Source organism: Sus scrofa, chromosome 4 (assembly GCF_000003025.6).
Source record: "Sus scrofa isolate TJ Tabasco breed Duroc chromosome 4, Sscrofa11.1, whole genome shotgun sequence".
Classification (NCBI taxonomy): Eukaryota; Metazoa; Chordata; class Mammalia; order Artiodactyla; family Suidae; genus Sus; species Sus scrofa.
This window is the reverse complement of record NC_010446.5, coordinates 1251240-1278907: the sequence shown is the minus strand read 5'-3', so window position 1 is coordinate 1278907 and position 27668 is coordinate 1251240. Positions and strand designations below refer to the sequence as shown.

General features: G+C 60.7%; 2 protein-coding genes across 8 annotated transcripts; one reads left to right on the top strand and one right to left on the bottom strand.

The window, feature by feature from the left end:
* Positions 7012-10237, bottom strand: LY6H (lymphocyte antigen 6 family member H). 5 transcript variants are annotated; one of them, XM_021088759.1, is made up of 5 exons: positions 9659-10237; positions 9340-9410; positions 8711-8838; positions 7863-7982; positions 7012-7557 (listed from the first exon to the last, which is right to left on the bottom strand). In XM_021088759.1, coding segments are annotated over exons 2-5 (486 nt in total). In that variant the 5' UTR covers positions 9342-9410; positions 9659-10237; the 3' UTR covers positions 7012-7321. The 5 variants fall into 5 exon arrangements, with proteins under 5 accessions (XP_020944418.1, XP_020944420.1, XP_020944419.1 ...); XM_021088761.1 differs by lacking the exon at positions 9659-10237 and having other exon boundaries at positions 9172-9628; XM_021088760.1 differs by lacking the exon at positions 9659-10237 and having other exon boundaries at positions 9292-9628.
* GPIHBP1 (glycosylphosphatidylinositol anchored high density lipoprotein binding protein 1) lies at positions 21987-25507 on the top strand. Of its 3 annotated transcripts, XM_013996411.2 has the most exons (6): positions 21987-22006; positions 22342-22437; positions 23032-23169; positions 23737-23850; positions 23973-24486; positions 25353-25507. In XM_013996411.2, the coding sequence occupies exons 2-5, from the start codon at positions 22386-22388 to the stop codon at positions 24209-24211; spliced, it is 543 nt and encodes a 180-aa protein (XP_013851865.1). In that variant the 5' UTR covers positions 21987-22006; positions 22342-22385; the 3' UTR covers positions 24212-24486; positions 25353-25507. The 3 variants fall into 3 exon arrangements, with proteins under 3 accessions (XP_013851865.1, XP_020944317.1, NP_001295755.1); XM_021088658.1 differs by lacking the exon at positions 21987-22006 and having other exon boundaries at positions 22269-22437; NM_001308826.1 differs by lacking the exons at positions 21987-22006; positions 25353-25507 and having other exon boundaries at positions 22357-22437; positions 23973-24346.

The following is a 27668-nucleotide window of genomic DNA, read 5'->3' as shown; positions in this document are numbered from 1 at the left end:
TCTATAATGCAATATTCTTCTATCACATTTATATAACGCAACATATAAAATAATGTTTGTCTGAGTGTCCGCTTCCTCTGATCTGTTGGGACTCTTCTACTCACTTCGCCAACATCCGTCCATGCTGCTTTGGGACACCTGCGCCTTCACAGCAGCTGCCATGTGACATCCCAGCCTGCGAGTCCATCGTGCCTCATTAACCCACACTCCCTCTGGTGCGCATGTGGGCTGCTCCAAGGCTTCTGCTCTTGCGAACAGCGCACCTGTACACAGCTCCTGGAACACACACTTCATTTCACCAGGGGATGTGCCAGGAGACGGCGTGGTTATGGGGAGCAGAGTCACCAGCTCTGGGAGTGGGACAGGCCGCGTTCCCCAGGGCCATCCCAGAGGGCCTGGCAGACCATCCGCGGAGCCCAGGGCTACAACTCTGCATCCATGGCCCGTGCCTCCCTGGTCAGCTCGGAAGCCGGACCTCTCCCCCGTGCGCACGCTCCCTGAAGCTCGTGCCTGTCCCTGCAGGGCGCCGGGGACGCGCCCGGGCCCCCCACGACGTCGGAGTGGAATGCGTGGCTCGAGCAGGAGGACTCTGCCAGAACTCGCAGGGGCCTTGGAGGCATGGTAACCATGGTGATCACAGCAGGGAACACTAGGGGACATTCACCAAGGACCCACTCAACGTTTGACTAGCTAGTGGCGAAGTCTCCCTCCCAGCCGTGTTCCCCTGGACAGACCAGCCCTCCCCTTTAGGGCCTCCCCCGGATCAAGACACCATGTCACCTCAGGAAGGCAGACGCCTGTTTTCCTGTCCGTCTTGATGTCTGTTTGTCTCATTGCCTGGCTGGAGACACAGTCTGCCCGGGGGCCCAAAGTAGGGGACAAGGGCCCTGTGCTCTGGAGGAATGGAGCAGGGGACCCCAAGTTTTCCTCTCAGATTAGGGAGCTCTGGGATGTGGGGTCCATAGGGATGCTGAGCCTGGGGGCCGCAGCCTCCAGCTGGGGCTCACTCCACCCACAGTGGTCGTCCCCCAGGCATGTTCCGGAAGAGCCCCCTCTCATCAGTTCATGGTTCTTTTTTTTTTTTTTTTTTTTTTTTTGGCCTTCCAGGGGCACACGGATTTCCTGGAGTCGCACTGGATCCTTAACCCACTGTGCCAGGCCGGGGGTCAAACCTGTGTCCCAGCTCAAGGTTCTTGACTTCTCCCAGCTTTCACTCATTTTTTATGTGACTCATTCATTCGTTCAGCAAATTGGCGCCTCTCAAAGGTAGTCTCAGCTGGTGGTGCATGGAGGAAGACCCAGCCCAGCTCTGCAGCCCTCAACGCCAACCCCGCCTCACTCGGGCCACTTTGTTGCAACCAAAGAGGGATCGGTCCCTCCTGGCACCCTCCCCGGGGGCAGGACCCAGGGCGACTGGTCCATCCACCCCCTCCCCCGGCTCTGTCCCCCAGGCCTAGGGCCTAGCCCTTGGCCCCCAAAGTAGTGCAGTAAATAAACAAGCACACAAAACCCGCAGCTCCCCCTCTGATCCATGGTGGGCACCAGTGGCTTCTCGTGGGCCGTGGTGGGCAGATTCCTGAAACAAGTGACAGCGGGACTTCTAGAACCCTCCTCTGAAGGCGTTCTGCTGGGTTTCAGAACTGCAGCCCCGAGCCCCACGCAGCCCAGGAAGCTCGAAGGAAAGAGGGGGCTGCTCACACCCACTTGCTTCCTTACCCACCTCGGGGGGGGGGTTCCCCCCCAGGCTACCTGAGGCCCTTAACATGGGGAGAAGGTGGGAGATGCCTGGAAACGTCCCGCATAAAGGTCTCTCCTACAGAGCATGAGGAGTGGGGGCACCCTGGGGTCCTGCCAGGCCCAGCTCTTCCCCACCAGTCAACACCTGCCGTGTGCAGAGCTGGCTGTGCTGGCAGCTGTCCCTGGGACCCCAGGAGGGCAGAGGTGACAGGAGCACCCAGGCGGGGGGCTGGAGGAGTGGGAGAGACACCCCCCTGCGAGCCGAGTGTGTCCCCAGCTCACAGATACAGAAAGAGGCTCAGAGGAGAAGCAGAACTTAGCCCAAATCACACAGCAAGGAGGCCTCTCCCCTCCAGGCACTTCCGGGGGATCCTGCGCAGAGCTGGGGGCTCTGTGTCTTACAGCTTGCCACTCTGCTTCCCCAGGGGTCCAGAGTGTAAGGGAGACCCCTGACTGGGCTGCGCCCAGGCAAGTGGGGAGAAGAAGCCCGGGTGCTCAGAGACGGTCAGGCCAGGCAGGGGCTGAGGGAGGGGCTCAGGGCACCAGCATCCCGCAGCTCCCCGGGGCCAGCGCGGCAGGGCCCCCAGCCCCTCTGAGGGGGCGCCGGGGAAGTGAACGCCAGGGACCCCCAGGAGCCAACGGCTCCAGGGTGTGGGCGGTGGGAAAGCACCCGTCTGTCCCCTGACGCTGCCGAATCGGGAGCTCACCTCTGACAAGATAAAGGCAAGCGAGTGACAAGCCTCACGCATGAATCCGACGCAGCTGTCACGGGGCGCAGGGGTCGCAGCCGAATACTGGCCGTTTGAATCCGACTGGCGTGTGTCAAAGCCCCACCAGGACACAGAGCGAGGGAACCCACTGTATTAACTGCTAATGAAACGAGGGAGCATGGGGCTCTTTCAATAGAAGGCTATTTTTTTCCCAATTCATCAGCCATTCCTAACAAAAAAAAAAATAATAATTGGAATATGAATAAATAAAGAGTCTAAGCTGAATAAAGACTGATTTTCAAATCCAAAAGCAAATATCACTTCAGGTGCAACAGGAAAGACCTTCCATTAACAGAGAAGCACTGGCTCACTGTCATTACTCAGCCATGCTTTGCAGGTCCCTGCTAATGCGACAGAAGCCAAAATTAAATAAACAGTCCAAAGAGTGGGAAAACACAGTCAAAATTATCTTCCTGTGTAGGTTATCTGGGGTAGGCCTTGAATTTTTAAGAGATTCTGCTAATAACAGAATTTAGGGAGATACGCATTGGAAAATGAGCCGATTTCCCTTGCTCTGGTGGCAGTGCTGTTTGTGGCTGCCCAGAATTGCCCCAAATTGCCCCCAAACCCTCTGCACACAGTTGACAGTCCCGGCATTGTGAACCCCACTTGTCTGAGACTCAGAAGCCTCATTCAGCAGCCTCCCACCCGCTAGGGAGGTATTGCTTCATGACCCCGGTTCTGCGAGGCATCCAGACAACACCCCCGAGGGCTCTGGCTGGGCGAGGGTTAGTGCCCTGCCGCCAGCTCTGCCCCCCCAGCCCCATTCCCCGTGTCCTCCCAGCAGGGTCCCTTCGGAGGCTCCTCCCCCTCAGGGCGCCTCTGGCAGATCCACTGGAGTGGGTGAGCACAGCCCAACCTCAGGTGGGCAAGGAGCATAACTTTCATCTTTCTGTAAGAGCTTCTCTCTGGAGCCCCATGCCACCGAGCAGCGGAGACCTGACTGTCTTGGCAGCGTCCCCGTCCCCAGGCTTGTGTCCAGTCGGGGCTGGTGGACACGTCTGCCGCATCGCCCCTCGGCCCATCTGGTCTCGCACACCCACCAGGGTACACCAGCCCCTCGAGTGGCCCTCACCTTGTCTGCAGGCCTCCCCACCAGCCCTCGGCCAGCTGGCAAAGGCCAGGCTGCCTGAGGCCCTCTGCCACCACCCTCGCCTGTCCCACTCAGAGATCCCGCCCTTCAGGGGCTTGTCTCTGGGACCCGCCTCTCCCTCCATTCCTTCAACTCCCTCTACCCAGGGGGCACCAAATCCTCGTTTGGGGGAGTCCCCTCCCAACAATGCAGCAGCTGGAAGGGTCTTAAGAGGCTTCTCCGAAGCCTTGCTCCCTCTATCTCAACGTCTGTCTCAGGGAGCTCCGTGGCAAGGTGGGTTGAGGATTTTACAAACACTGAGGCCAACCACCGAGGGCCTCTCTGGACCCCTCAATCCCTTCCCTCATCACCTGCTGAAGTAGGGGGCAGGCGGGGGGCGGCTACTTCTGGAAAGAACATCACGAAGAAAATGAAAGGCCTCCACTCACCACACCAAGAATGATCTTAAAGGTGGGATCAAATCACACTTACGACACCCCCAAAACTGCAGATTACTCAGAAATCAATATACCCAGGAAGACACGAGAACAGGGCAGAGAAAACCATGAACTTATAGAGATGAACTAAACGAACACTGAGGCACGTGGCGCTTCTGAGTGGGAAGACTTCCAGCGGCGAAGGCATCGCCTGTCCCCAAATTCATACCCAAGAGAGTGAAATCCGAAACCCCGAGAGTGCGGCTCTGGAGCTGGACAGGTGGGTTCTAAAACTCACCTGTAAAAAGACCCCGTGAGAAGCTGCAAGAATCTTTCAGTAAGAGGAGCCTCCCCAGTTGCTGAAACTAGGCTGGAATCGAGCAGCCCCAGGGCAGCAGGCCAGAAACATGCACACACGTGTGTAAATGTGTCCTGTTATCCAAGTGGCACTTGAGCTGCCAGGGGAAGACAGAGTATTTAACAAAAGGCACGGGGGGGACTCCGCCCCACTGCCTCCTGCCACCTCGTAAACGCCACGTGGCCGGACGCCTGAACGAGGAGGTCCAATCAGTGACAATATCAGAAGAAGATGCAGCAACTGCTTTCCTTGGATGAAGACAGAGAACGTGCTCCTAAAACCTGAAACCCAGAAGCCACAAAGGAGCAATGAGATTCAACCACAGGAAACACGAGGACGCGCGAGTGCAGCGAAGACGTCAAAACCAAGACACCGGGAGAGATTTGCCAAGGGCACCCCATGGGGAGCCCCGTTCCTTTAACACACACAGGGTCTCCCAAACCGTAAGAGGACAAGCAACGGCAGGCTAAGCACGCACTCTGGACATCACGCGAGAAACCCAAGTGCCTGACGAGCCCGCAGGACAGTCGACCTCACTCACAAGCCCTTACACGGCACTCGGGGCAGAAGCCCACCTGCCAGACTGGCAAAACTTCCTGACGTCGAATGACGCCCACGGCAAGGGATGCACACGGAGCCGGTGTGACTGCAGCGCGACACGGCCTTTTCGCAGGCACCTATTTCATGCTTAAGTCGATGCGCTCTGCGGCTCAGCGGCCCCCGACTCACAATCGAGCGACAGACGTGATCACGTGACCACCGTGAGGCTACGAGGACAAGGACGGTCACAGCGGTGCTGCCGGCTGCCTGGGTCCTGGCTCGTGGACCCAGGGGACACTCAGCAGCTGATACTGAAAGTGAAGGTTCCACCCAGACACGCTGACCCAGAAACACGTCCTTGATGAATCGTCAGAAAAAGAATCCGTGGCTCCCTGGCTTCTCAGCGCCGTGCACGCTCCTGGGGCCCCCGCACGTGGCACCAGCGGGGGCATCGGCCCTTCTGCGGCAGCTGGCAATGGTGGGGGCTATGCCAAGGCCTCCAGAGGTGGGGACGCACACTGAGGGCTGGCTGCTCAGAAACCAGAGCTGAGGTGCAGAGGCCAGGGTCCCCGGGCCGTGCTGCCCTCCCTGGAAGCCCCGTCCACTGCTGACCATGCACTTTCCTTGACGGGGCTGGGGGACGTCTCTCCTCTTGGGGTTTTAAACATGTCCCTCAAGTAGCAGCGTCAGCAGAGGTGGACGTAGTCTGTTTGGACCCCGTGCCTGTGAGGCGACACATCCACGGCCTCCAGGCCCGGGCCTTCCACTGCTCCAGACCTCTGGCCGCAGCTCCTGGCAGCCTGCACATCCCCAAGGGTCCTCCCGCTTCCCCGAGCCAGGCTCCATCTCCCAGGCCACCCCCCCATCTGCGCCGGCGCCCTAGACTCCCCAAAGCAGCAGACACACACGCTGGGTAGCACACTTTACTGGGGTTTGGGCGGGGCGTGGGGTTGACATCGCAGAGCCACAGAGCCAACCTAAAACAGAGCGGGAGACGACCCTCGGACAAGTCCCTCAGCCGTGTCCACCAGCAGGAAGGTGACACCAGCCTCCAGCCACCCGACTCTCCTCTCTGGTTCACTCACCTGGGACCCCCCAGACCCCTCGCCATCACTCGGGCAGAGGAGCCCTGGCGGGCCGGTCAAGGCCAGCGCTTAGAGGAACGACCATTCTTCCCAAGGAGCCCAGAGGTAACACGGGGCTGGGTCAGCCACAGAGGGATGAAGACGAGCCGGCCAAGGTCCAGGCCCCAGAGAAAGCCTGGAGTGGCTGCCGAGCGTCACGTGGTGTGCCTGGGCCACAAGACGGCCACACGGCCCGTGGGGGCAGAGGCTGGGCTGGACTCAGGTGCAGGGACGAGCCCCAGCCCAACTGCTGGAGCAGAAAGGGCCAGGAAGAGCAGGGGCCTCCCCCGCCTCCCCCTCCCCACCCCTGAAACACCCAGTCCATCTGTGCCATCCCGCGGAGGGGCAGGGCTTCCTCAGACCCTGATTGGGAACCGGCCTTCGAGACGCTGCCCACAGTGGCACCCAACTCAGGGTGGGGAAGGGGGTGAGTCTGGTTCCGAGGCAGCGTCTGGGCACATGAGGTCTGCACGTGAGCCTGGAGCCGCCCTGACAGCTCTCGGGGAGCCGATCACCCTGGGGCTGAACAGCAAGCACGCGGGCCTGTCTGGCTGTTCCGTGTGCTCACACGCGTGGATGCCTGCGGAGGAGCCCGCGCTGGGGCACACCTGTCCAGGAGCTGGTGCGACGCGAGCGTGTCAGTGTGTGCTCGCAGGGGCTCCTGTGGGTGTGCGAGGGCAGGAGCGTGGGGGTCGGGGCGTGCCCTCTGCGGACAGGGTGTGAGTCTGGGCATGCCCGTGTCCCCGGGGGGTACGCGCAGTTACGAGGCCTCCCCTCAGGCCACCCTGTGATCCTGTTCTTTCCAATCCTCGCCGCCCCCAGGCTGTCCTCACACCTCACCGGGCCGTGGCCCCAGCAGCCCAGCACACACACAGCCCCCAGGGGACCAGTGCCCCCTGCCCTGCCCCCAGCCACCTGCCGCCTTCTCTACCAGGAAGCCCCCGTCAACCCCACCCAGGCTCAGACCCGGGTGTCTGGACTTAGAAGTGACTTTATTTCTCCGGAGAAGATGCCCTCAGAGCCAGGCTGTTGGGCAGCCTGAGACCTAGGGTCCCGGGGCCCCCCCCCCCCCCGCCCCCGGCCTCCTGCCAGGCCCCCGATTCCTGGAGAGGTCCTGCTGGTTGAGACCTGGAGCTGGTGCAGAGACAGGAAAGAACGAAGGCGGAGACTGGGAGCGGGGCCAAGGCTGCCCCCAGTGCCAGCCCGACCAGGCTGGGGGGAGGGCAGCCACAGGCGCGGGTGGGATGGGAAAGGCTCAGAAGCCCTGCGGGAGGGAGGGGACCTCAGGGCCCAGCCCAGAGGAGAGCGGGCCCCAGGCTGAGCAGGAGGCCCCCGGCCAGCGCCCAGGGGCTGCGCCCCGCCCTGGCGGCCCCGTTACACAGGTCCTTCTCACAGCAGGCCACGTCCACCTTCAAGATCCCAGAGTTAATGAAGCCCATCAGATAGTCTGAGAAAAAGTGCCGCTTCACGAAGTCACAGGACGAGGCACACATCTTGTTCACGGAGTGATCCTTCCTGCCTGGGGGAGAGAAGGGAGCCTGGGATTGGGGTCCCGCTGGGCCTCTCTGCCTCATGCCGGGGACCCAGCCCGGGGACCGTGGGTCAGCTCAGGTACCAGGAACAACAGAACTGAGGCTTCAATCCACCAGGCCTTCCCCAGCGACACGGAAAAGGCCACAGAGAGGCCAGGGAGGGTCACACAACTGCTGAGTGTCACATGGCAGGGCAGCAGCCTGCCCCGGGCCCGTGCTCTTGTCCTGAGCCAGAGAGGCTCTGATGACACCCGCTGGCCATGGCCCCATCCCAGCCTGGAGTCTGACTTACTGCTGCTGGGATCTGTGATCCGAACACTGGCACACACCGTGTCCGACGGCTGGCACTGCTTCGGGGTGCAATGGCTGGAGTTGGTGGTCAGCGTGCAGTCCTGGCACCACAGGCCCTGAGCTGGGTGAGGCATGGGGGGAGGATAACCAGGGGAACTGGGATCCAGGCCAGCCAGCCCCCTGCACCCTCCCCGCTGCCTGCCGCAGGCACTCCCAGGAGAACCGTGTAGCTGCGGGAGGCGGGGCACCCTGGCCAGGAGTGTCCAGGCCAAACTGACACCTGGAGCCCAGGCGAAGAGAAGCTGTGAGGCTCGGGGCAGGCTGGGGGAGGTCCCACCACTGGGATTCTGGACACCCCTCAGCCCTCTCCCCGGCCCCACAGACGTGTGCACAGCGTCCGTGTGAAGCCACAAGTATCACGTCTTCCGTGCCTTCCTGCACCCCCCCACACACACGCATCCCCCCCAGAATCCAGTTGTTTCCAAGCTAGGAAAGGCCAAACAGACTTGATGGAGGCCAGGTGGGGCTCTGAGAAGAGATGGAGCACAAGAACCCTGGCACTAAGCCAGGGGCATCCGAGCAGGACAAGCGGCTGGACCAAGGCCCCTGGAAGAAAAGCGCCCATGCCCTCAGGAGCCTGGAGACCCGTGGTGGCAGGAGGCAGGCATCCCGAGCTAACGGACAGAGTCGGGGCGGGGCTGGGGTCTCAGGAGGTCTTTGGGAGGGCTGTGGGTTTGGTAGGCTCCATGGGAGGAGGGCCGCACCCCCACACCCGGTTCTCTCGGGAGCTGCCTCCCACCCGCTTACAGGCGACCTTCCCCCCCCACAATGGGCTGCCCCCAGACTCACCCGGCGCAGAGCACAGCAGGGCGGCCAGCAGCACCAGGCCGAGGCCCTTCATGGCTGCAGGCAACATGCTCCAGACAGGCCTTGCGAAAGCGCGGGGGCTGTGGTCGGGGGTCGTCTGGGGCGCAGGCCTGGCAGGGAGAAGCCTCGATCAGGAGACCCAGTCCCAGTCCAGCTCGAAGGACCCTCCCCTTTTCCAGGATCCTAACGCAACCACCTCTCCAGAACCTGGGGCGGGGGTCCTCCGGGAGCTCCCAAGGCCCCACCCCCAGCTCATCCCTCCAAGCGGCCACCATCACTGCATCCCCTCCTGGGAGAAGAGGTCCGTCTCTCCTGCACCCGAGATGCCCCCACCCTGCGCTCCGCACCTGTGGGAAGGGGGGTTCGGAGGCGCATCTTATCCCTGGGGAGCGGTAGGTGCGTCCGGAGAGGAAAGGGCAGGACAAGGTGCCAGCGGCCCGTACCTGCGGATGGGGGGAGGGGCGCGCGCTTCGCCCCCACCCCCGCCCCTGGACCCGGGGTGGGCCAGGAGCCGCGGACCGAGCCCCCTCCTCTCGCCTGCCCTTGCGCGCCTCGGCGCTCACCGCGGATCGGGGCGTAGAGCTCGGACCGCGGGTTGGGGGCGCACTCACATCCCTGGGGTGTCGCGACTCCGGGCTCCGGGCGACGCGGACGGCGCGGGGAGCGGTGCCCTTCGGTCTCCCTGCGGACCGGAACCCGGGCGCAGCCTCGTCTTTCGGGGAACGCAGCCGCAGACGCGGACCCCGCGCGAGGGGCGGGGCGGAGCTGGGGCGGGGGCGCGCGGGGGCGAGGGCGGCGGGAGACGTGCGGGTGGGGGCGCCAGGGGCTCGCGTCCGGGGCCCTGTCCCTGTCCCGGCCTGTCCCGCGCCCCCTCCGGTTCCCGCTCCCTCCACCGGTCCCCGGGGCGCCTCCCCCTCCGCCTCCCCCTACCCAGGCTTGGGAAGGATCCCTTCCCCCCTCCGTTTGGCTGAGATCCCCTTGGAATTTCTCGGAAGAACGTTTACTGCGAAAGGAAGCGAAACGCACAAAGACGCAGAGAGGGAGGGAGAGAGTAACGCGTGGCAGGTGCTAGCACAGGTCCCTGTTCACAGCCCTGGGGCCCTGCGCTCCCCAGCCCAGGCTGTTCTCCTCCCCACAGCACCCATGAGGACCCCACCGGCAGCCCCAGCCCCAGGGACTGCTGCCTGCAACCACACCCACGCCGGGAGGACGGGAGGACAAGTCCCAAATCCTTGTCTGGGCGTTCAAGGCCCTCCTCGCCTCCTGCTCCCGTCAGTTTCTCAGCTTTGTCCTCGCCTTCCGGTCCCACTAGGAGTCCGACGTGCTGTGCCTTTGCACCTGCCATCCCCTGTGCCTGGAATCAGTCTCTGCTGGGCACTGAGTGAGCGACAGACACCGTGCCAGGGCTGGAGGCGTTCCTGCAGTCCCGCCTTAACTGGTCCAACAAATACTTATGGAGTATCCACTGTTGGCCTGGCACGCCCTGGACCCTGGACAACGCAATGAGAAGTGGCTTTCTGGACCCTTGACGTTTACCCATAGACAAACACATATCACTAATATGTCACTGGAGACGTGCCAGTCAGAGCTAGCATTGACGGAGCACATGCTGTGTGTTCTAACTGTTCTGAGCACTTGATATGTGTTATCTCATTACAGTCTCACAACAATCCTGCTACCAGCTATTATCATTCCCATCTTACAAAAGAGGAAACTACATACAGCACAGAGAGGTTGAGCTTCCCGCCAAGGTCACACAGCAACCAGGGGACACAGCCTACGTTGGAACCTATGTAGCTTGGCTCCCGAGCCTGGACCCCTCACTGCTCCACTGCTGCCCAGGAGATGGACAAGCAACCCCAGCTTGGAGACTGGGCTTCCCACAGATTCGACAGAATTCAAATACGCATTCAGAGTTAAAAATCAGCAAATATCCAAAGGAAATAAGCCTCTAAGCTAAGACGTAACAGAAACAGTGACAAATAACCGATTTAAATCCCCACAAACTTTCTAAATTGAAGGTATCAGATGCAGAACATAACGTAAATCAATTTTATAAGCTTATGATAGAGCAACAGACACCCTCAAATCACAGGAACAGGGCACCGTCAGAACTGACCATGCCTAGCTGAACAAAATAGAGCCTCTATAAATGAAAAACTGATCATTGAAATTAAAAGATCAGCAGAAGCCTTGACAGAGTTAAGCTAAGTGAAAATAAAAGTAATTTTAAAACACGTGTTGTATGATTTCATTTCTATGAAATGATCCGAATAGAAAAACCCAAAAGAGACAGAAAGTAGACTAAAGTGGTTGCCTGGGGCTGGGAAAGGGAAGGAGTGGGCAGTTCCTGCTGGTGGTCAAGGATTTCTTTCAGATGAAACTGTTCTAAAACTAGACGGTGATAATAGTCGCACAATTCCGTGAAGATTAAAAACCCCTGAAATGTATACTTTAAAAGGCGACTTCTGTAGTATGTGAATTATATTTCAATAAGCTTGTTTAAAAACAACAAAAACTGGAGTTCCCGTCGTGGCGCAGTGGTTAACGAACCCGACTAGGAACCATGAGGTTGTAGGTTCGGTCCCTGCCCTTGCTCAGTGGGTTAATGATCCGGCGTTGCCGTGAGCTGTGGTGTAGGTTGCAGACGCGGCTTGGATCCCACGTTGCTGTGGCTCTGGCGTAGGCCAGTGGCTACAGCTCCGATTCGACCCCTAGCCTGGGAACCTCCCTATGCCGCAGGAGCGGCCCAAGAAATAGCAAAAACACAATAAATAAATAAATAATAAAAAATAAAAACAACAAAAACAAAAACAACTCAGTCGATGCTTAGGCAACAAATTAAACACAGCTAAAGAGGGATTTGGGAACTGGAAGGTAAATCTAAAGAAACTTCCAAGAATGTAGCACAAGGGATCAGGCAGTGGGAAATTCCAAAGACGCGTTGAGACACACAAAAGACAATATGTCAAGCGCTGCTATAATAAGGCTGGTCAAAGTCCCAAAGGAAAGAGAATCAATATTTGAAGAGACTGTGCCTGAGGATATTCCCGAATGAAATAAGTATTTACAGAGAAGCACCGTATAAACTAAACAGAAAAAAGAAAAAGGAAATTTATACCTAGGTACAAGATAGAGAAACTGCAGGCCACCAAAGACAAAAGAAGATCTGAAAACAGTCAAAAAGAAAGGCTGGTCAAGGAGTTCCCTTTGTGGCTCAGCAGGTTAGGAACCCAGCATATTGTCTGTGAGTGTGCGGGTTTGATCCCTGGCTGTGGTCAGTGTTTAGGATCTGGTGTTGTCATGAGCTGTGGTGTAGGTCACGGATGGAGTTTGGATCTGCTGTGGCTGTGGTGTAGGCTGGTAGCTGCAACTCAGATTCGACTCCTAGTCTGAGAACATCCATGTGCCGCTAGTGCAGCCATTAAAAAAATTTTTTTAATTAAAAAAAAGGAAGGGTTATCAGCTCTAATGAAATGGCAACTAAATTGACAGCAGAATTTCGACAGCAGCCCTGAAGGCTGAAAGACAGGCAGCACCTTAAGAGTGCTAGGAGGAAACAACTGCCCATTAAGAGTTTTGTATACTGTTTTCCAAAAAATTAGGGCAAAGTAAAATAGTCAGATAATTAAAAGGTTAGAGATTTTTTTTTTCAGATAAATCCAATTTCAGAGAAGTTGAGAGTTTACTGCTAAAAGGCTTTCATTAAAGGAATGTCTAAAAAAAGTTACTTCAAGAAGAAAACTTATTCTAGAAGGAAGGACTGGGCTAGGAGAAGGAATTATGAGCAAAAGAAATTGGCTTACAAGAAAATAAATCAAAACGAACGCTGTCATGGTGTCACATAAGACAAAAAGAACTCTGGTTTGTGAAGTTTAAAGAGACTAAACTGGGAGTTCCCACGGTGACGCAGCGGAAATGAGTCTGACTGGGAACCCTGAGGTTGCGGGTTTGATCCCGGGCCTCGCTCAGTGGGTAAACAATCTGGCCTTGACGTGAGCTGTGCTGTAGGTCACAGACACAGCTCGGAACTGGCATGGCTGTGGCTGTGGTGCAGGCCGGCAGCTGCAGCTCCAGTTAGACCCCTCGCCTGGGAACCTCCTCATGCTGTGGGTGCGGCCCTAAAAAGCAAAAAACAGAAAGACTGAACCGAGGCACCGAACAGCATCGGCGCGTGCGACGGGAGGCGTGATCCAGGCGAGGCCCTGAGACCCTTGCGTTGTTTCGGAGGCAGCGCTGCTCGTGCCGACCTCGAGACGGTGTTCAGACCCCGAGGCTGCGGAGGAGAGGCTCACGGACAACGAGCAGAGGCCGAGGCCGGCGGCTCATCGGGGAAGAGAGACGGCAAACATCAGAGCCCTCGCGGCCTTGAATGTGTGTGACAGATGGCGGGCTGTCCTGAGCCCTTTAGGACTCTAGCCAGGACGACTTCTGGCTGCAGGTGACAGAGTCACCATCCAAGAGTGTGAAGTTTAATTTTACGTGTCACCTTGGCTGGGCTCCAGGGCACGGATATTTAGCCAAACGTTATTCTGGATGTTTCTGTGAGGACGTCTTTGGCTGAGATGAACAAGAGACTTTGAGTCGATCGGACTGCCCGCTGCGGGGTGGGTGGGCCTCGCCCAGTCAGCTGATGGTCAGAGTAGCAGGAAAGACCGAGCTCCTCTAAGCAACAGGCAGCTGTCGGGAGACAGCCTTCGAATTGGAATGGAAACATCAGCTCTTCACCTGCAGGTTTTGGACTGGCCAGCCTCCGTAATCGCGTGAGCCCATTTCTTAGAACAAGTCTCTGTGGACACACATCTCATTGGATCTGCTTCTCTGGGGAGCCCTGTCTGGTTCAGGAGTGACCCCTACCCCGGCTGAGCGAGTGCTGGTGGGGCTCATGGGTCCCTGAGGTGGAGGCTCTGTTCCCTTTCCACTGATTCTCTTGGCCTTTCTTTCATCACCAAAGGAAGATGCACAAAGGAAACAGAGCTTGGGAATGGCCTCCAGGTCAGAGGTCAGCGATGTGTGCAGAAACAGGAATGATGGGAGTTCCTGTTGTGGCTCAGCGGGTTAAGAACCTGACTAGTATCCATGAGGATGCAGATTCGATCCCTGGCCTTGCTCGGTGGGTTAAGGGTCCGGCGTTGCCATGAGCTGTGGTGTAGGTCTCGGATGTGGCTCGGACCCCATGGTGGCTGTGGCTGTGGTGTAGACTGGCAGCAGCAGCTCTGATTAGACCGCTGGCCTGGGAGCCTCCATGTGCCACGGGTGTGGCCCTAAAAAGAAAGAAAGAAACAGGACTGAAATATCACCATTGGCCTAAAGATCCCGGCGGCTGCTGAGTGGAGGACAGGCCGGCGGGTCCTAGAGAGAAGGGGGAGGGCAGTGAGGAGGACTCCGAGCGCAGGGGAGAGGGGCCATGGCCACAGTGGCCGGGTCTGTCCAGGACGCCAGCCTCCCGGGTCCTGACCAGGAAGCAGATGGGCCTCGGCGGTGCAGCAAGAGCAGCTGACCTGAGGGGCACTGAAGTCCGAGGCGCCCGGGACAAAGGACATGTGGGCTCAGAGGAAGTATCCGGGCTGCAGATTCTGGTGTGGTTGGCACAAAGAGGGCAGACGTCATCGCTGGGGGGAAGGGGAGGGAGGGGGGATGGGCTGTCCAGGCGGAGGCCCAGCCAAGACATGCGGCCATGGGGCCCAGCCCTGCGCAGGGGACACACAGCCTGTCTTGCTAAGGGGGCTAGCCAGGTCCTGGCACAGGGGCTTGGCTATCCCTAAGCTGACGGGTGCCCCATGGCACGGCACTGCTGCCTGATCACCTGCAGCCTTTTTTTGTTGTTGTCTTTTCAGGGCCACACCAGAGGCATCTGGAAGTTCCCAGGCCAGGGGTCTAATTGGAGCTGTAGCTGCCAGCCTACTCCACAGCCACAGCAGTGCCAGATCCGAGCCATGTCTGTGACCTACACCACAGCTCAAAGCAAAACCAGATCCTTAACTCACTGAGCGAGGCCAAGGGATCGAACCCACAACCTTATGGTTCCTAATCGGATTCGTTTCTACGATGGGAACTCCCATTACCAGCAGCCTTGAGTTGGGAGCTTTCTGTCTGTCTGCCAGCCACTCAGATCGGCTGGACCCACCTCGGTTGGAGTCCCAGCAAGGGTCCACACAGGGCCCCTCCCCCTCCGTCCAGTCCCACTGTTCCTGCAGAGCCACCCCTTCCCCTGGCTGCTGGCTGCCTTGCTGCCACCAGTGCCAAGGCCTGACCTCCCCCCAGGCCCCTGCCTGCTGGACACGCCCCTCGCTCCTCCCCCACCCGCCCTGCCTCGGAGTCCTCCTCTGCTTCTCCTCTCAACCTAAACGCTCCTCTGGGATCCGTCACCCCGCTCCGACCCCACCCCCCTCCCCTTCCCCCCTTCCTCCCCTGCACGTGTCCAAGCGCAAGGTGGTAACACCGCTCGCCATAGGACAGTCAGCTCCTTCTCGGCTGGCATCTCACGGGCACTTCTACTGCCAGCGTCCAGCACCTGCACTGTCCACACCTGCTGCCTCCACCACCCCCTCGAGTCAAGAGTGGAGATGACGGCAGGCCGTTTCCCGAAGATGAGGCTGCAGCAGGTCGAGCCACAGCCTCAGCGGGCCTTGCGCTCAGCCTTTCCTCACTGGCTTCCTCCCCTCGGGGTTCACCAGATCCTCCACCACGTGATAAACTGTCCTCGACTTTTCCCCCGAGCTGGCCCTCTAGGGGCCCTGGACCCACAGCCAAGGTTGGATCTCAGGTCCTCCCGTGCCCTCCCGGATGCACTGGAATGCGTCACACAGATCGCCTGTCACCGCTCCCTAGCCCCCAGCCCCGCTGGCACACACAGCACCTGATCCCCGCCCATGCACCAGGGCTCTGGGCCACCAGGCCTGCACTTCCCTTGCCCAGGACGGAATCTCAGCAAGCGGGGTCTCCTTAGAGACACCTGCACTTTCTGGGTGCTCAAGTCTGTTCCAAAGGACCCCCACATCCCCCCAGATCACAGTAAGCCTGTAAGAAGCTCATGAAAGCAACAGCACTGAGGTCCCAGCTGCAAGAAGCTCCAGCTGCAAAAAGTCCAGCTTCTGAGGCCTCACCTCCAGCCCGCCCACCCCACCCCACCTCCTGCCAGGCTCAGCGGGAGCCAACCCGGTCTGGTGCCGGTGAAGACGGCGCAGCCAGGCACACTTCAGCCTCTTGCACACGCCTGCACACGCACACATGCTTGCTGGGAACTCAGTCGCCACAGGCCAGTGCACAGCTGCCCGATAAGACTCCGGGGGGCGCTCCGTGTCCCCAGGGCCGGCCTTGTCCAGGGCTTCCCTCCTGAGACTCAGGCTCTGGATGTGGACCGCCCAGGACCACACTCAGGGCGTGTGGCTTCAGGTGCGCCGTGTGACACACACACCCCCCGCCCGGCCTTGCCAGCCTTGGGTCCTTCCTCTGTAAAATGGGGGTGCTGGTACAAACCACGGGAAGGCGTGTGAGGGCTGCACACGACCCACGGGGAGAGGCTCGCTGGGAACCCGCCCCAGGGCAGGCGGGCAGGGCTGCGGGAGTGTGGCGTGGGACCAGCGGCAAAGACAGAGGCCTGGGGGCGCCCACAAGACCGCTCTGAAGGCGCCGGTGAGCCTGGAGAACGGAGGAAGACAGGAGCCTTTGGGGGAGGAGCCAGTGGAAAAGGAGGCGGGGCGAGAGGCGGGGCCGCTGCTCCCCACGCGACAGGCCAGGGTGGGATTTTGTCCCATAAGCTCTGGAGCCGGGCAAAGGCCTGAGGCCGGCGGAGGGCAGAGTCCAGATCCAGCCCTGCCAGAACCGCCGCAGGCATTTCAGATTTCACACAGCCTTCCCGGTGGGGCTGGAGGCAGGGCTGACATGCCTGCCAGCCTCTGTCATTTTCCGTCGGTGGGACGCCAAGCGCCTCCCCTGGCAGGGGGTGGCAGTGGGGTGGCACTTGCTGGGGGTCCCTGCTGACCCCAGACAACCCACTCCTGGAGTAGGAATCTCTGCCAGTCTATTCAGAGACTTGGAAAGTGCCCATGAGGCCCAGGACAAGGCAGGCCACCCCCAACATCTGGGACCAGTGGTGTGGGGGGCAGGCTCTCAGGGCCCCCTGTGACCCCCCGGTATTCTTGCCCTGGCACAGCCCCTCTCCCAGAGCATGGCTCGACTTACTGACTCGCTTCCAGTGAAGAGAGTGGGGCAACAGGTGACGACGAGATGTCACTTCTGGGATTAGGTTACAAAGACAGTGGCGTCTGATGTGGCCTCTGTCTCCCGCTCTCTCTCAGACTGCTCATCCCGGAGGAAGCCAGGGCCGTGTTGGGAGGCGGGTCTGTGGAGAGGGATGGAGGCCTGCTGACAGCCACACAGGGGAGCTTGGAAGTGGCCCCCACACTCAGCTGAACCTCAGATGAGACCACAGTCCCGGCCAGCTGCTCGACGGCAATCACGTGAGAGGATGTGAGCCCAGGATCCTGGCACCTGGGTTCCTGACCCACAGACACTTTGAGAGCATAAATGCTGTTTTGTAAGCCCTTAAGTTTGGGGGTAATTTGTTTTTTTGCTGTTTTAGGGCCCCACCTGCAGCCTATGGAGGTTCCCAGGCTAGGGGTCGAATCTGAGCAATAGCCGCCAGCCTACACCACAGCCACAGCAAAGCAGGATCCGAGCCGCGTCTGCGACCTACACCACAGCTCACGGCAACTCCTTAACCCACTGAGCCAGGCCAGGGATCACACCTGCGTCCCCATGGATGCTATTCAGATTCGTTAACCACTGAGCCATGACCGGAATTCCTTGGGGTAATTTTTTATGCAGCAAAAGATAACACGGGGGGTTCCCGTTGTGGCACAGCGGAAGCAAATCCAACTAGTATCCGTGAGGATGCAAGTTTGATCCCTGGCTTCGCTCAGTGGGTTAAGGATCTAGAGTTGCTGTGGCTGTGGTGTAGGCCAGCGGCTATAGCTCTGATTCGACCCCTAGTCTGGGAGCCTCCATATGCCACAGGTGCAGCCCTAAAAAGAAAAAAAGAGAAAGAAAAGATAGTACAGGTGAGTAGGACCTGGGCTGGACATGATGGGGCAGATGCCAGGTGTCCAAAGAGTAATATGCCAGGAGTCTGGGCCAGCCCCTGGGGAGTGCAGCTCCCGGTCTGCTCCTCAGAGAGCAGAGACCCTGCTGTCCCCATGCTGGGCTTGGTTGCCAGGGAGACGGAGATTCTAACTGGTTTCCAAGCTACTCTGCCTTCCTCCCAATGCACGTGGGACAGCGTCACCCTATCAGGGTTTTGCAAACAGGAATGACAAGCAGTTGTGACTAGCAGAAGAAAGAGCAGAATGTGTTCATGTGTGGCCCTGGCTCTCTCAGGCTGGACACCCCCTGCACAGAGCTGGTGACAGCTGAATCTGCCCCCCCCCTCCTCCCAGCCTGACCTGGTCCAGGTGCCCAGATACTGGTGAAGGGCACCAGGCTCTCACCCCCCTGCTGAGACACTCTGACAGGTGCCCACAGCCGGGGCGACTGTGTGGCCGTGGCCCGAGTCTCCTGCTCTGCTCAGGGTTGAGTGATTGGAGGTCAGCTGTCCCCACCGCAGAGCCACCTCCCAGGTGGTCAGAACCGGGGACGGCGCCAGAGCCCGGAGCTCTGTGGCTGCTGGTGGCTGAGCATCTGGAGTCCCAAGGCCCACAGAAGCAGAGGACTGGCCTGGGGTCAGGCCCTGGCCAGAGGGGGGCAAGGGTCCTGAGCTGTGCTGCAGGGCTTCCTGCCCTGTATTTGGGGCCAGGAGCATCAGAATCCCACCAAGCTGTGTGAGGCCGGGGCCATGACCTGGACTGCGAGGGGGCAGCACTTCCCGAAACACAGCGCCGTCTCTCGGAGAGGGCGCCAGGCGGGACGGGATTGTCACTCACACAGCCAACACCTCCCGAAGGGCGGCCACGCTCAGAGGGAGAAAGTCCCTGATCCCAGCGCACCCCCCCACCCCTGGAGTGCAGGGCAGCCAACAAGCTGGGCACTGGGCTGGTCCACGTCCTACACCCCAGAACCTGTGCAGGTCGCCCTGTTTGGAAAATGGGTCTTTGCGGAGGGGGCTAAGTCAGGATGTCAAGATGAGGCCATCCTGGCTTTGGGGGAGCACGCCCCCCAATCCAATGTCCGGTGTCTTTATGATACAGAGGAGAAGGGCGGGCACAGGGAGGGGCCCCGTGACGGAGGCAGAGATGGCAGGACACTGTACCCCGAGTCAGGGTTGGCTGGAGCCCCCAGAAGCTGGAAGGGGCAGGACAGGCCTCCCCTGGAGCCTTTTGGTTATTTTAAGCCCCGAGTTAGTGAGTTGCTGCAGTTGCTGCAGGAAACTGGTGCAGGGTGTCACAGGCTGGGACAGAGGGAAGGTGTCTGGTGTGCGAGCAGCCCAACCCGAGACTCCCGGCTACGGGATGTGATACTTTTTTCTCACCATTAACGACATTTATTTTGAATCAGGTTTTGTCAGATTTGCAGCCACAAGTGTAGTAACCGCCACACCCTGCGCCGAGGGCAAGGCCCCCCCCAGGAATAAGAGACAGAGGCACCGAAGGAGCCTGGAAACAGTGGCTGCGTAAGGAAAAGAGCCTCACCGCTCTCACCCAAGGTAAGGTCTCCTCCCACCAGATTCCAGACGTTAGCTAAGCACCAGGCTCAAAAGCATCCTCGAAGGAAACCATCCATAAAGGCTGAATCTGTAAAATGGATCCGAGCACAGTCCCCTTGGACATCTGGCTCGCGGAGGCCCTGCCGCAGCCTCGTGCTGTCTCCGTGGTCCTGGCATCCGAAGAGCCGCGTGCAGCGGCCACGCCCCGGCGGCCGCAGCAGCGCTGCCCGACAGCCCTGGTCACCTGCCAGAAATGCTGACACAGCCCCCTTCCGGCTCCCAGCCCCTCGGCCGTCCCTCTGAGAGGGTGCTCAGGAGTCAAATGATGAAAATAATGCGCTTTAGTCAGGAGTTTGTTTTTGTTTTGGCCACACCCACAGCATGCGGAGGTTCCTGGGCCAGGGACTGAACTCAAGCCACAGCAGCAACCTGAGCCACTGCAGTGACAAGGCCAGATCCTTAACCCACTGTGCCACAAGGGAACTCCTATTTAGTCATGACTCTGATGTCCTTTATTCAAGGGACAACTGCCCTGGACGCGGGGTACAGTGCCTTAGAAGCAGTGGAGGATTTAGGGGGAGACGGGCTGCAGGCCAGGCACTGGGGTGTCCTGGAGACCACAGCACGTCCTGCTTTCTGGGGCAGGTGAGCCAGCCAGGGCTGGGCCGGAGGGCGGTGAGGGCGTGTTGGGTTTCGTCGCAAGTGCAGGCCCCTCAGGTTTAGATGTGCCACTGGCTGCTTTGAAGAGGCCCCTGGATGAATTTCCTTCAAGGGACAGGCCCCCAGGCCGTTCACCAGAGACTTTCACCTTCGCCCAGGACCACTGCCTCCGATGTCCCCCCGAATCCCTGGCTCATGCGGCAGGGGTGGGTGGTAGAGAGGCTCCCCAGCCCCTCGTCCCATCTCCCCACCCCCCACCGCTCCCCAACCACCTGCCTGCAAGTGGAAGGACTTCCCTGGGCTTCAGATGGGAGCAGGAGGTGCTGGCACCAAGGTGGCACTGGGACTGTGGTCCAGAGCTGTGAGTGGGGCTGTGGGCACATCTGTGGGTGTCTTCATGGGATGGGAGTCTGCAGGGGGTGCCCTTGTCCCGGAAGTACCACCAGCAGGTGTGTTCGGGGCCAGAACACCTGGCCGTGGAGAAGGTGGGCACACACTCACTCTGACCTGAGGAGGGGGGGCCCCGTCCACTCCTGTGGGCCGCCAACCCTGGCCTGACCTAGCCATGTGGCTGCGTCTGCATGGGCAGGACTCCATCCCACCACCTTTCTGGGGAGGGGGCAGAGGGAGCGGTGCTTGCAAGCTGTGTGTGTGGGGGGGGTGCAGCCTCAGGGCGGGGGGGGGGCTTGGCAGTAACCCCGTCAGTAAGGCAGCAACAGCTGACACTACCCACTCCCAGAGCTGTTGAGAACCAATAAAATGACATTTATTGTAATTAGTGAATTGAACGGTGCTATTATTCTTTGCTCCTGGGCGAGGAGGAGCTGGGCCTGTCTGGGGGGACAGGTGGCAGGTGGAGAGCCCCTGCTCCCCATCGGTTCTGGGGGCCCCTTGAGGCCTTTCCTGGGAGTCACTCCAGTGGCCCCAGATCGAAGTGCCTGCAGGAGGAGCCCGGTCTGCAGGGCAGCAGGTGAGGCGGCCGTGGACACAGGCCTGAGGAAGGAAGAGGTCCCGAGCCCTGAGACACTGGCTGGAAAGTGACTTTGGCTTCTGGTTGGGGAAGGGCTGGGGGCAGCTGATGACTGGAGGCTGGGCGGTTCCTGCAGAAGCTGAGGGTGGGCCGGGATGGCCAGGCGCCACGGGGAGGGGAGAGCTCCGGTTCCCAAGGGACAGGGGACAGGGAGGACACTGGATGGCTGAGGCTGCAGAGAAGTGTCATTCCAGCCAGCCCTCTGGGGACTGTGCCAGGCGCTTTCCTGCACGCCAGCGGGCATTGGCTCTTGATGGCCAAGACCCCTCTGAGAACGCTGGAGCGCACGGAACCAGGGAACAGAGGAGGGGCTCAGGCCCAGCTGGTCTCACCCGGGAGCCAGCTCTAAATCTCCACTCCAGGTTGCCCCTGAGAACGTCTGGCCCCTGGGGACACTCAGGCTGGAGGAATCAAGGAAGCACCCCAGACAAACAGTGGGCGGGCTCACCTCCCCAGCTCTAGGCCTCCTGGCCGTGCCCCCACCTTTCCATGGCCTCCCGAAGGGGCTTCTCAGCACCCACCCTGCAGTCTGCAGCCCCCAGAGGGGGAGCAGGAGGGCTGCCCGGGCCTCTGACACAATGCAGACCCGGCCGGAGGGCAGCGGCCAGAACAGGAGGTCCCCACCCACCCTGGGCACTCACATGGGAGCTCCAGAGAGCAGGAGGCAAATGAAAGGGGGGGCATGGGGTGTGAGACGGTGGGGGGCGGGGGGCGGGTCTCCCAGAAGGCAACACCTGTTCAGGTGGAACGGCCTCGTGGACCTTGGCAGGAACAGCACTCAGGGGGAGGGAACAGCACAGACAAAGCCCTGCAGTGGGCAGGGGGGCTGCCAGCGCGCGAGGGCAGTGGCGGGGCGGGGGGGGCTAGTAGGAGGAACAGGATTGCGTTTTTCTTTGAAAGACTCTTAATCAGGCCCCAGAACGTCAGGGAGGCTGACTCACGGCTGAAGGTTGGTGGTCTGTGACTGAAAAATACCTGGGGCCCAGCTCCTGCAGCTGTGGGGCCTGGTCCCGGGTCTGGGGGTCCAGACATGGGGCGGGGGGCTGGCTGGCCCGCCCCGCAGGGCTGAGGCTCCGTGGCCAGGGCACACAGGTGGCCTGGACACCCCAAGGCTGGCCACAAGGACTCCCCCTCCCTCAGCCCTGGAGTCAGGGAGGGAAGTGGCCATCTCTGGCCCAGCGCCTGGCCCGGGGGCCGGGGTGAAGCCCATTGTTCGAGGCTGGAGCTGGGGGCCCAGGGTGTCCGGAAAGCCCTCAGCGACGCCCTTTGTCCCACTTCCCACAGCTCCCGAGGCCCAGCGAGGACACCCGGAGAGCAGACACGGCAGGATGAAGGCGCTGGTGGCTGTCCTGCTCTCCGTGCTGCTGTGTGGGCAGCCAGGTACTCGGGGCGAAGGGGGACCCTGCAGCGAGGGGACAACACGATCCAGGCCCACGGGAATGCCAGGGACCCCCAGCGGGGGACACGGCATGGCTTGGGAAGGAAGAAGAAGGACGCCAGGGGGAGTGGATGGGGACTGACCTGGGTTCCCACCAGTCCCCAGACCTCCAGCCCTGGCCGGGCCGGCCCCTGGGGGCATGGGCGCCCCTCCCCACCCAGCTCCAGGCTCAGTGTCTCCAAGATGCAGGCTTTGGGGTTCCTTCTCCTCTCCCAGCCCCAGTTCCCTCTTCCATAAAATGGACAGGCTCTCCTGAGGGTTTAGGGGGCCCGGAGGTGGCGGGGGGGGGCTCTCAAAGGCCAGCGCACACCCCCGGGGGTTGGTGAGGGCAACACCAGGCCGCTGGTGGGTAACACAGCAGGGCCAGGCCGCAGAGGCCCGGCCGGTGACCCGGCCAGCTTGGGAGTTTTGGCCGGGGAAGCTAGAGGGGCCACCAGGAAGCGGGTGGTGGATCCAGGGTCGGGGCGCGGCACTGGCCCCGAGCGTGTCCTCTGGGCCTGGGTCGTGGAGGCTGACAGGTGTCCCTGTGTGGCCAGGGAGGGGGCGGGCGCAGGAGGACGAGAACAACGTGGACTTGGAGCCAGAAGATTACGACGACGACGACGAGGACAATGATGACAACGACGACGAGGAGGAAGACGAGGCCAGCATGGCTGCGGGCAGCAAAGGCAGCGGTACCTGTCCCCCCCCACCCCAGGGTGGGGGCCCTCGTCCCTCTTTTTTAACACAGGCCTGGGGACCGCGGAGCGCCAGGGTCTGCGAGGCTGACAGGGAGCCCCCAACAAGAGCAGCTGTGCGCTTCCTCCGTCTGGGCGGGGAGGGCGAGGCGCCCCCTGTGCTCAGCCCACCCTGGCCTCGCGGCTTGACCATCCAGAGTAGGGGCCCACAGAAGGAGCCACTGCTGGAAGGAGCAATGGCGTTGGGCAGACAGATTAAATAGGAGTTTGCCGAGCAGACAGGGGCACACAGAGGCCCAGGATGGAGAGATCCGCGAATCAAAGGCCTTGGGTGTGGAGTCCTATTCAGAAGGACGGGAGGGTCCTGGCGCTGGTGGGGCGGAGGGTGAGGGGAGGGAAAGGGGCCATCCCGGGGCTGGGGCGCTCGGGGTTTGGGGACATGAGCAGAGAAAGGGAGAGATGGACAGGAGCCAGGAGGAGGCCCCGGAGATGACAATGAGTGGGTGAGCGGGGGGCGCTCGGGGGACTGCGCCCCCTCCCCGCCTGAGCCCGCCCGGCCCCCAGTGCTGCTGCAGTGCTACGCCTGCCAGTCCCTGCACAGGGATGAGAGCTGCAAGAAGCTGCAGAACTGCATCCTTGCCCACACCTGCAAAACCATCATCTCCCACTGGAATACTGGTGAGCAGGCCACCCTGGGGCGGCCGGACTGGAGGAGCTCGGCACCCACGCCCGTGAGCGGCCTCAGCTGTGCCTCGTCCTGCCCGGTGTGACACACTTTCTCCACCACCCCCTCCCCCCAGAGTCAGGTCACCAGACCACGTACTCAGGGTGGTGTGCAGACATGTGTCAACCCATCTCCAAGACAGTAGATGGAGCCCTGACGACCATAAGCTGCTGCCACTCCAGCCTGTGCAACGCCCCACCCTGGCAGTACCCCGGGGAAAGCGGGGCAGGGGGCCCCCAGGGGAGCCCCACAACTGTGGCCGCCACCCTCCTGCTCAGCCTCCTCACCTCCTGTCTTCGGGCGGTGGGGTTCTGAGTGGGGTGGTCCCAGCCCCACCGCAGCCCGCTTGTACCCGGGCTGGCCAGCACTCTGTCCACTCTCTCCCCCTCCCAACCCTCCCCTCCCCGCCCCCAGTGCCAGCTCTGGAGAATAAACCTGGAGTGTCTGTAACGGGCCAGCCAGCACTGATTCCTCCAGCCACCTCCAACTTTCCTCCGATCCCTCATCTGGCATCCTGGCCTCTTCTCCCCACCTGTGCATGGCAGGATGGCCAGCATCTGGGCCTCGGTCCAGCCGCAGCCACTCACAGGGTGGGTCCACATAGCTCCCCCCGACCCTTGCAGAGAAAACACTCACCATAGGCCAGCAGAGCCCTCCCCAGTTTGCTCCCCAACTTCCCACCAACAGAAACCTCCATCGCTGGGCAGTCTTGTGGGTCTCCCAGCCCATTGGGGGAGGGGACTGGGAGGAAGCTTTCCCAGGCCTACAGGAAGAATCCCCTCCCCAGCCCCGCCCATAGGAAGAAGCCCCTCCCCCAGCCCAGGAGGTTGCAGCGGGTTGAGGATGGGGTTAGTGAGTGGCTGGAAGAGGAGAAGAAATGACAGGCAGGCAGGAGGTTGGCCGAGATAGGACTTGGCAGCGAGCCACTCAGCCTATTGGGGCAGGGGGCAGAGGGGCGGTGGAGGGCGCAGCCAGGCCACCTGCATCCGGGAGGAGCAAAACAACCTCTGGGTTCCTGAGGAGAAGAGGACAGGAATGGTGGGAGGGGCTGGGTCAGAGAACCTTGGCTTCCCCAGCGTCTGCTCTGGCTGGGCGGGTGCCATGGGCTGCCAGGCACTTGGCTTCCCTGACTGGTGCGGGGACAGAGCCCTGGGGTGGGAGGGAGCACACCTGGGCCTGAGCCTCGGTTTCCCCATCAGAGCAGCACAGACCAAGGCCTGGAGGACCCCTGATCCCCACCAGCTCAGCATCCCCGGGTTGGGAAGCCCAGAGCCCTGTCCTTCCTGTCAGGTGTCCCAGTAGGCAGAGCAGTCCCCCACTTCCCCTTTGCCCCTTTCCTCACTAATGAAAACCTCAAGGCCCAGTTGGGAGTGGGGGGGCAAATCTCTTGGGCAGAGATGGCCTATCTTTCTCTCCTCCTTTCTCCTTCATGTGGCTGGAATGGCTGGAATGATAGCCAGAGCTCAGCAGCCACCTTGCACCGTGAGGCAGCACACTGAGAATGGCAGGGCGGCACAGAGGAAGTGGCCCAGAACCATCACACCAGCCCAGCACTGCCTAGCTCAGGAGCCCTTTAGCTGGGAGGAAAATAAACCTCTGCCGTTTGGAGTTTCTCTGCCCCTTGCGTTTTCACACGCTCTCACACACGTGCACTTATTTACACGTACACCTTTCACACACATTCATGGACACACGCACTTGTACACACAGTCCCTACTAAAGCACAGCAGATTAGACCAGAGCTCGGGGGCCACCGGCCTGGGTTCAGCTCCACGGCCAGGCGAGCCCCTTCTGGGGGTCCCCGTCTGTCAAGTGAGAGAGTAGCAGACCCCTCCCGTGGGGCTGCTGTGCGAACTGACTGAGCCCCTCAGCGGCTGCCCACAGCCCACGCCTGTTGGAGAGCAAAGGCCAGCTGCCATGGTTGGTACAACCCTGACGGCCTGCCCGTGTGTGCCACCTGCCTGTATGCGTCCATGGGAGACGCCCACCAGAGTCCCTTACCTGACAAGAAGCCCCTTTGCCATTCCTGCCCGCCCCCTGCTGTAGAAACACTGGGCACCGTTACCCGCCCTCGTGGCATCTTCCTTCAACCCTCCCTGCCCCCGGCCTTCAACTCTCCAGGGCTCGGAGCACACAAACCACACCACGCACCCTTGGGGTTTCCTGGGCTTTGGCCGCAGGTGGGAGCCGGGGTCTGGCTCGGTCGAAGGCCACTGGCTGCAGGCCCTGCCCTGGCCTCCAGCTTCTGCTTTGGCGACAGCCTCTTCTCTGGGGTCCAGGGCCCCGGCTGGGCCCCCAAGTCCTGCCCTGGGGAGCAGAAAGCAAAGCCCTGCCCAGGGCTTAAACGCACCCTGCCTCAGGGCGCAGGCAGAGGCAGGAGGCACCATGAGCACAGTGGCAGGTCCAGCTGTGGGTGGGGGCCTGATGTGCCTGCTGGGCCCCCAAACACCGCCCCTCCCCACCCCAACAAGCTCATTGTCCTAACATCTAGCAGTTCACCTGGCAGACCTCCACTCAAGGTCACGCAGCTGGTGACGGCAGGTCCAGGACCCAGCCCCAGACTTCTTGCCAAGAGCAGCTGCCTTCCAAGGGGGCCAGGGGCCAGAGGGACAGTGGCGCCAGGGTGCCTGAGCCAGAGGTTGGAAGTGGCTGGATGGTGGCCAAGGCCAAGCCGGACCCCAGGCCAAGTCCAGTCTGAGATGCCAGTGGACGGTCAGGGTCCAGGACCGGTCACAGGGCCCAGGGCATGAGCCCAGCCCCGAGAGGGAGCGGCCAGAGGCCTCTGGAGGCTACGTGGCAGGCCCCTCCTTCCCAAGCAGCCTGGCAGCCCCTCTGCACCTCAGTACCCAGGAGGCTGGCGGGGGCACGTGGACGTGGATGTGCGTAACTCAGTCACCTGCCGTGCAGCAGAAATGTTCCCAACAGTGGCAACCAACCAAGCTGCCAGAGAGCTTTTGTTTAAAAGCCACGCCTGTGAATTACCTGATGGCTCCGGAGGTCAGAGGGCACGCCGGGCTGTGTTCCTTTTGGAGACTGGATGATCAAATTTCTGTGCCCACTCGACGGGGCTAAGAGATGCCCCCAGGGCTGGCAAAACGTTATTTCTGGGCGTGTCTGGGAGGGTATTTCCAGAAGAGCTTACCATTTGGACGGCTGGCCTGAGGAAGGAAGATTCCCGTCCCCAAGGTGAGTGGGCACCACGCTCCCTCCCAAGGCCCAGACGGGACACAAAGGCAGGAAGGACAAACCCCGCCCGACACCCATCGTCCCCTGCCCTCAGATATCAGAGATCCTGGTTCTCGGGCCTTCGGACTCGGGGAACACAGCACCGGCTTGGCTGTTCTCCAGCCGGCTGAGCGGGCTGTGAGCTCCGCACCGGGTCCTGTACTGACCCCCCACTCCCCGCCCCCGGCTCCGGGGGTGTGTGTGTGTGTGTGTGTCCTTGCCTTTCCACCTTCTAGGAGCCCACCTCATTCCTTAGCTCAACGCTCCTTCCTCCTTCTTCAAAGGGCATCTCCCCAACCTGTGTTTTCCTTGTCACCTCCTGTCTCAAATCTCCCTTCACCTCCTCCTATAAGGACCTTCGTGCTGACATTGATCCTGCTGGAAAATCAAGAACAATCTTCCTTCTCGAGATTGGCAGCGTCATCACTTCTGCCAAGTCCCTTTGGCCCTGCAAGGCCGCGCATTCTGCGGATCCAGGGATGAGGGCCTGCGTGTTTGGGGGCCATCGCTGAGTTTAGTGCCCACCCATCAGAATCCCCTGACACCT

Coding starts and splice junctions, on each gene's coding strand:
- LY6H (XM_021088759.1), bottom strand. Junction 7,983..8,710: donor CCTGCTGTGCTCTGCGCCGG/GTGAGTCTGGGG, acceptor TGCCTCACCCAG/CTCAGGGCCTGTGGTGCCAG. Junction 7,558..7,862: donor GATCACAGATCCCAGCAGCA/GTAAGTCAGACT, acceptor TCTCTCCCCCAG/GCAGGAAGGATCACTCCGTG.
- GPIHBP1 (XM_013996411.2), top strand. CDS start 22,386: ATGAAGGCGCTGGTGGCTGTCCTGCTCTCCGTGCTGCTGTGTGGGCAG. Junction 23,170..23,736: donor TGCGGGCAGCAAAGGCAGCG/GTACCTGTCCCC, acceptor CCCGGCCCCCAG/TGCTGCTGCAGTGCTACGCC. Junction 23,851..23,972: donor CATCTCCCACTGGAATACTG/GTGAGCAGGCCA, acceptor CCCTCCCCCCAG/AGTCAGGTCACCAGACCACG.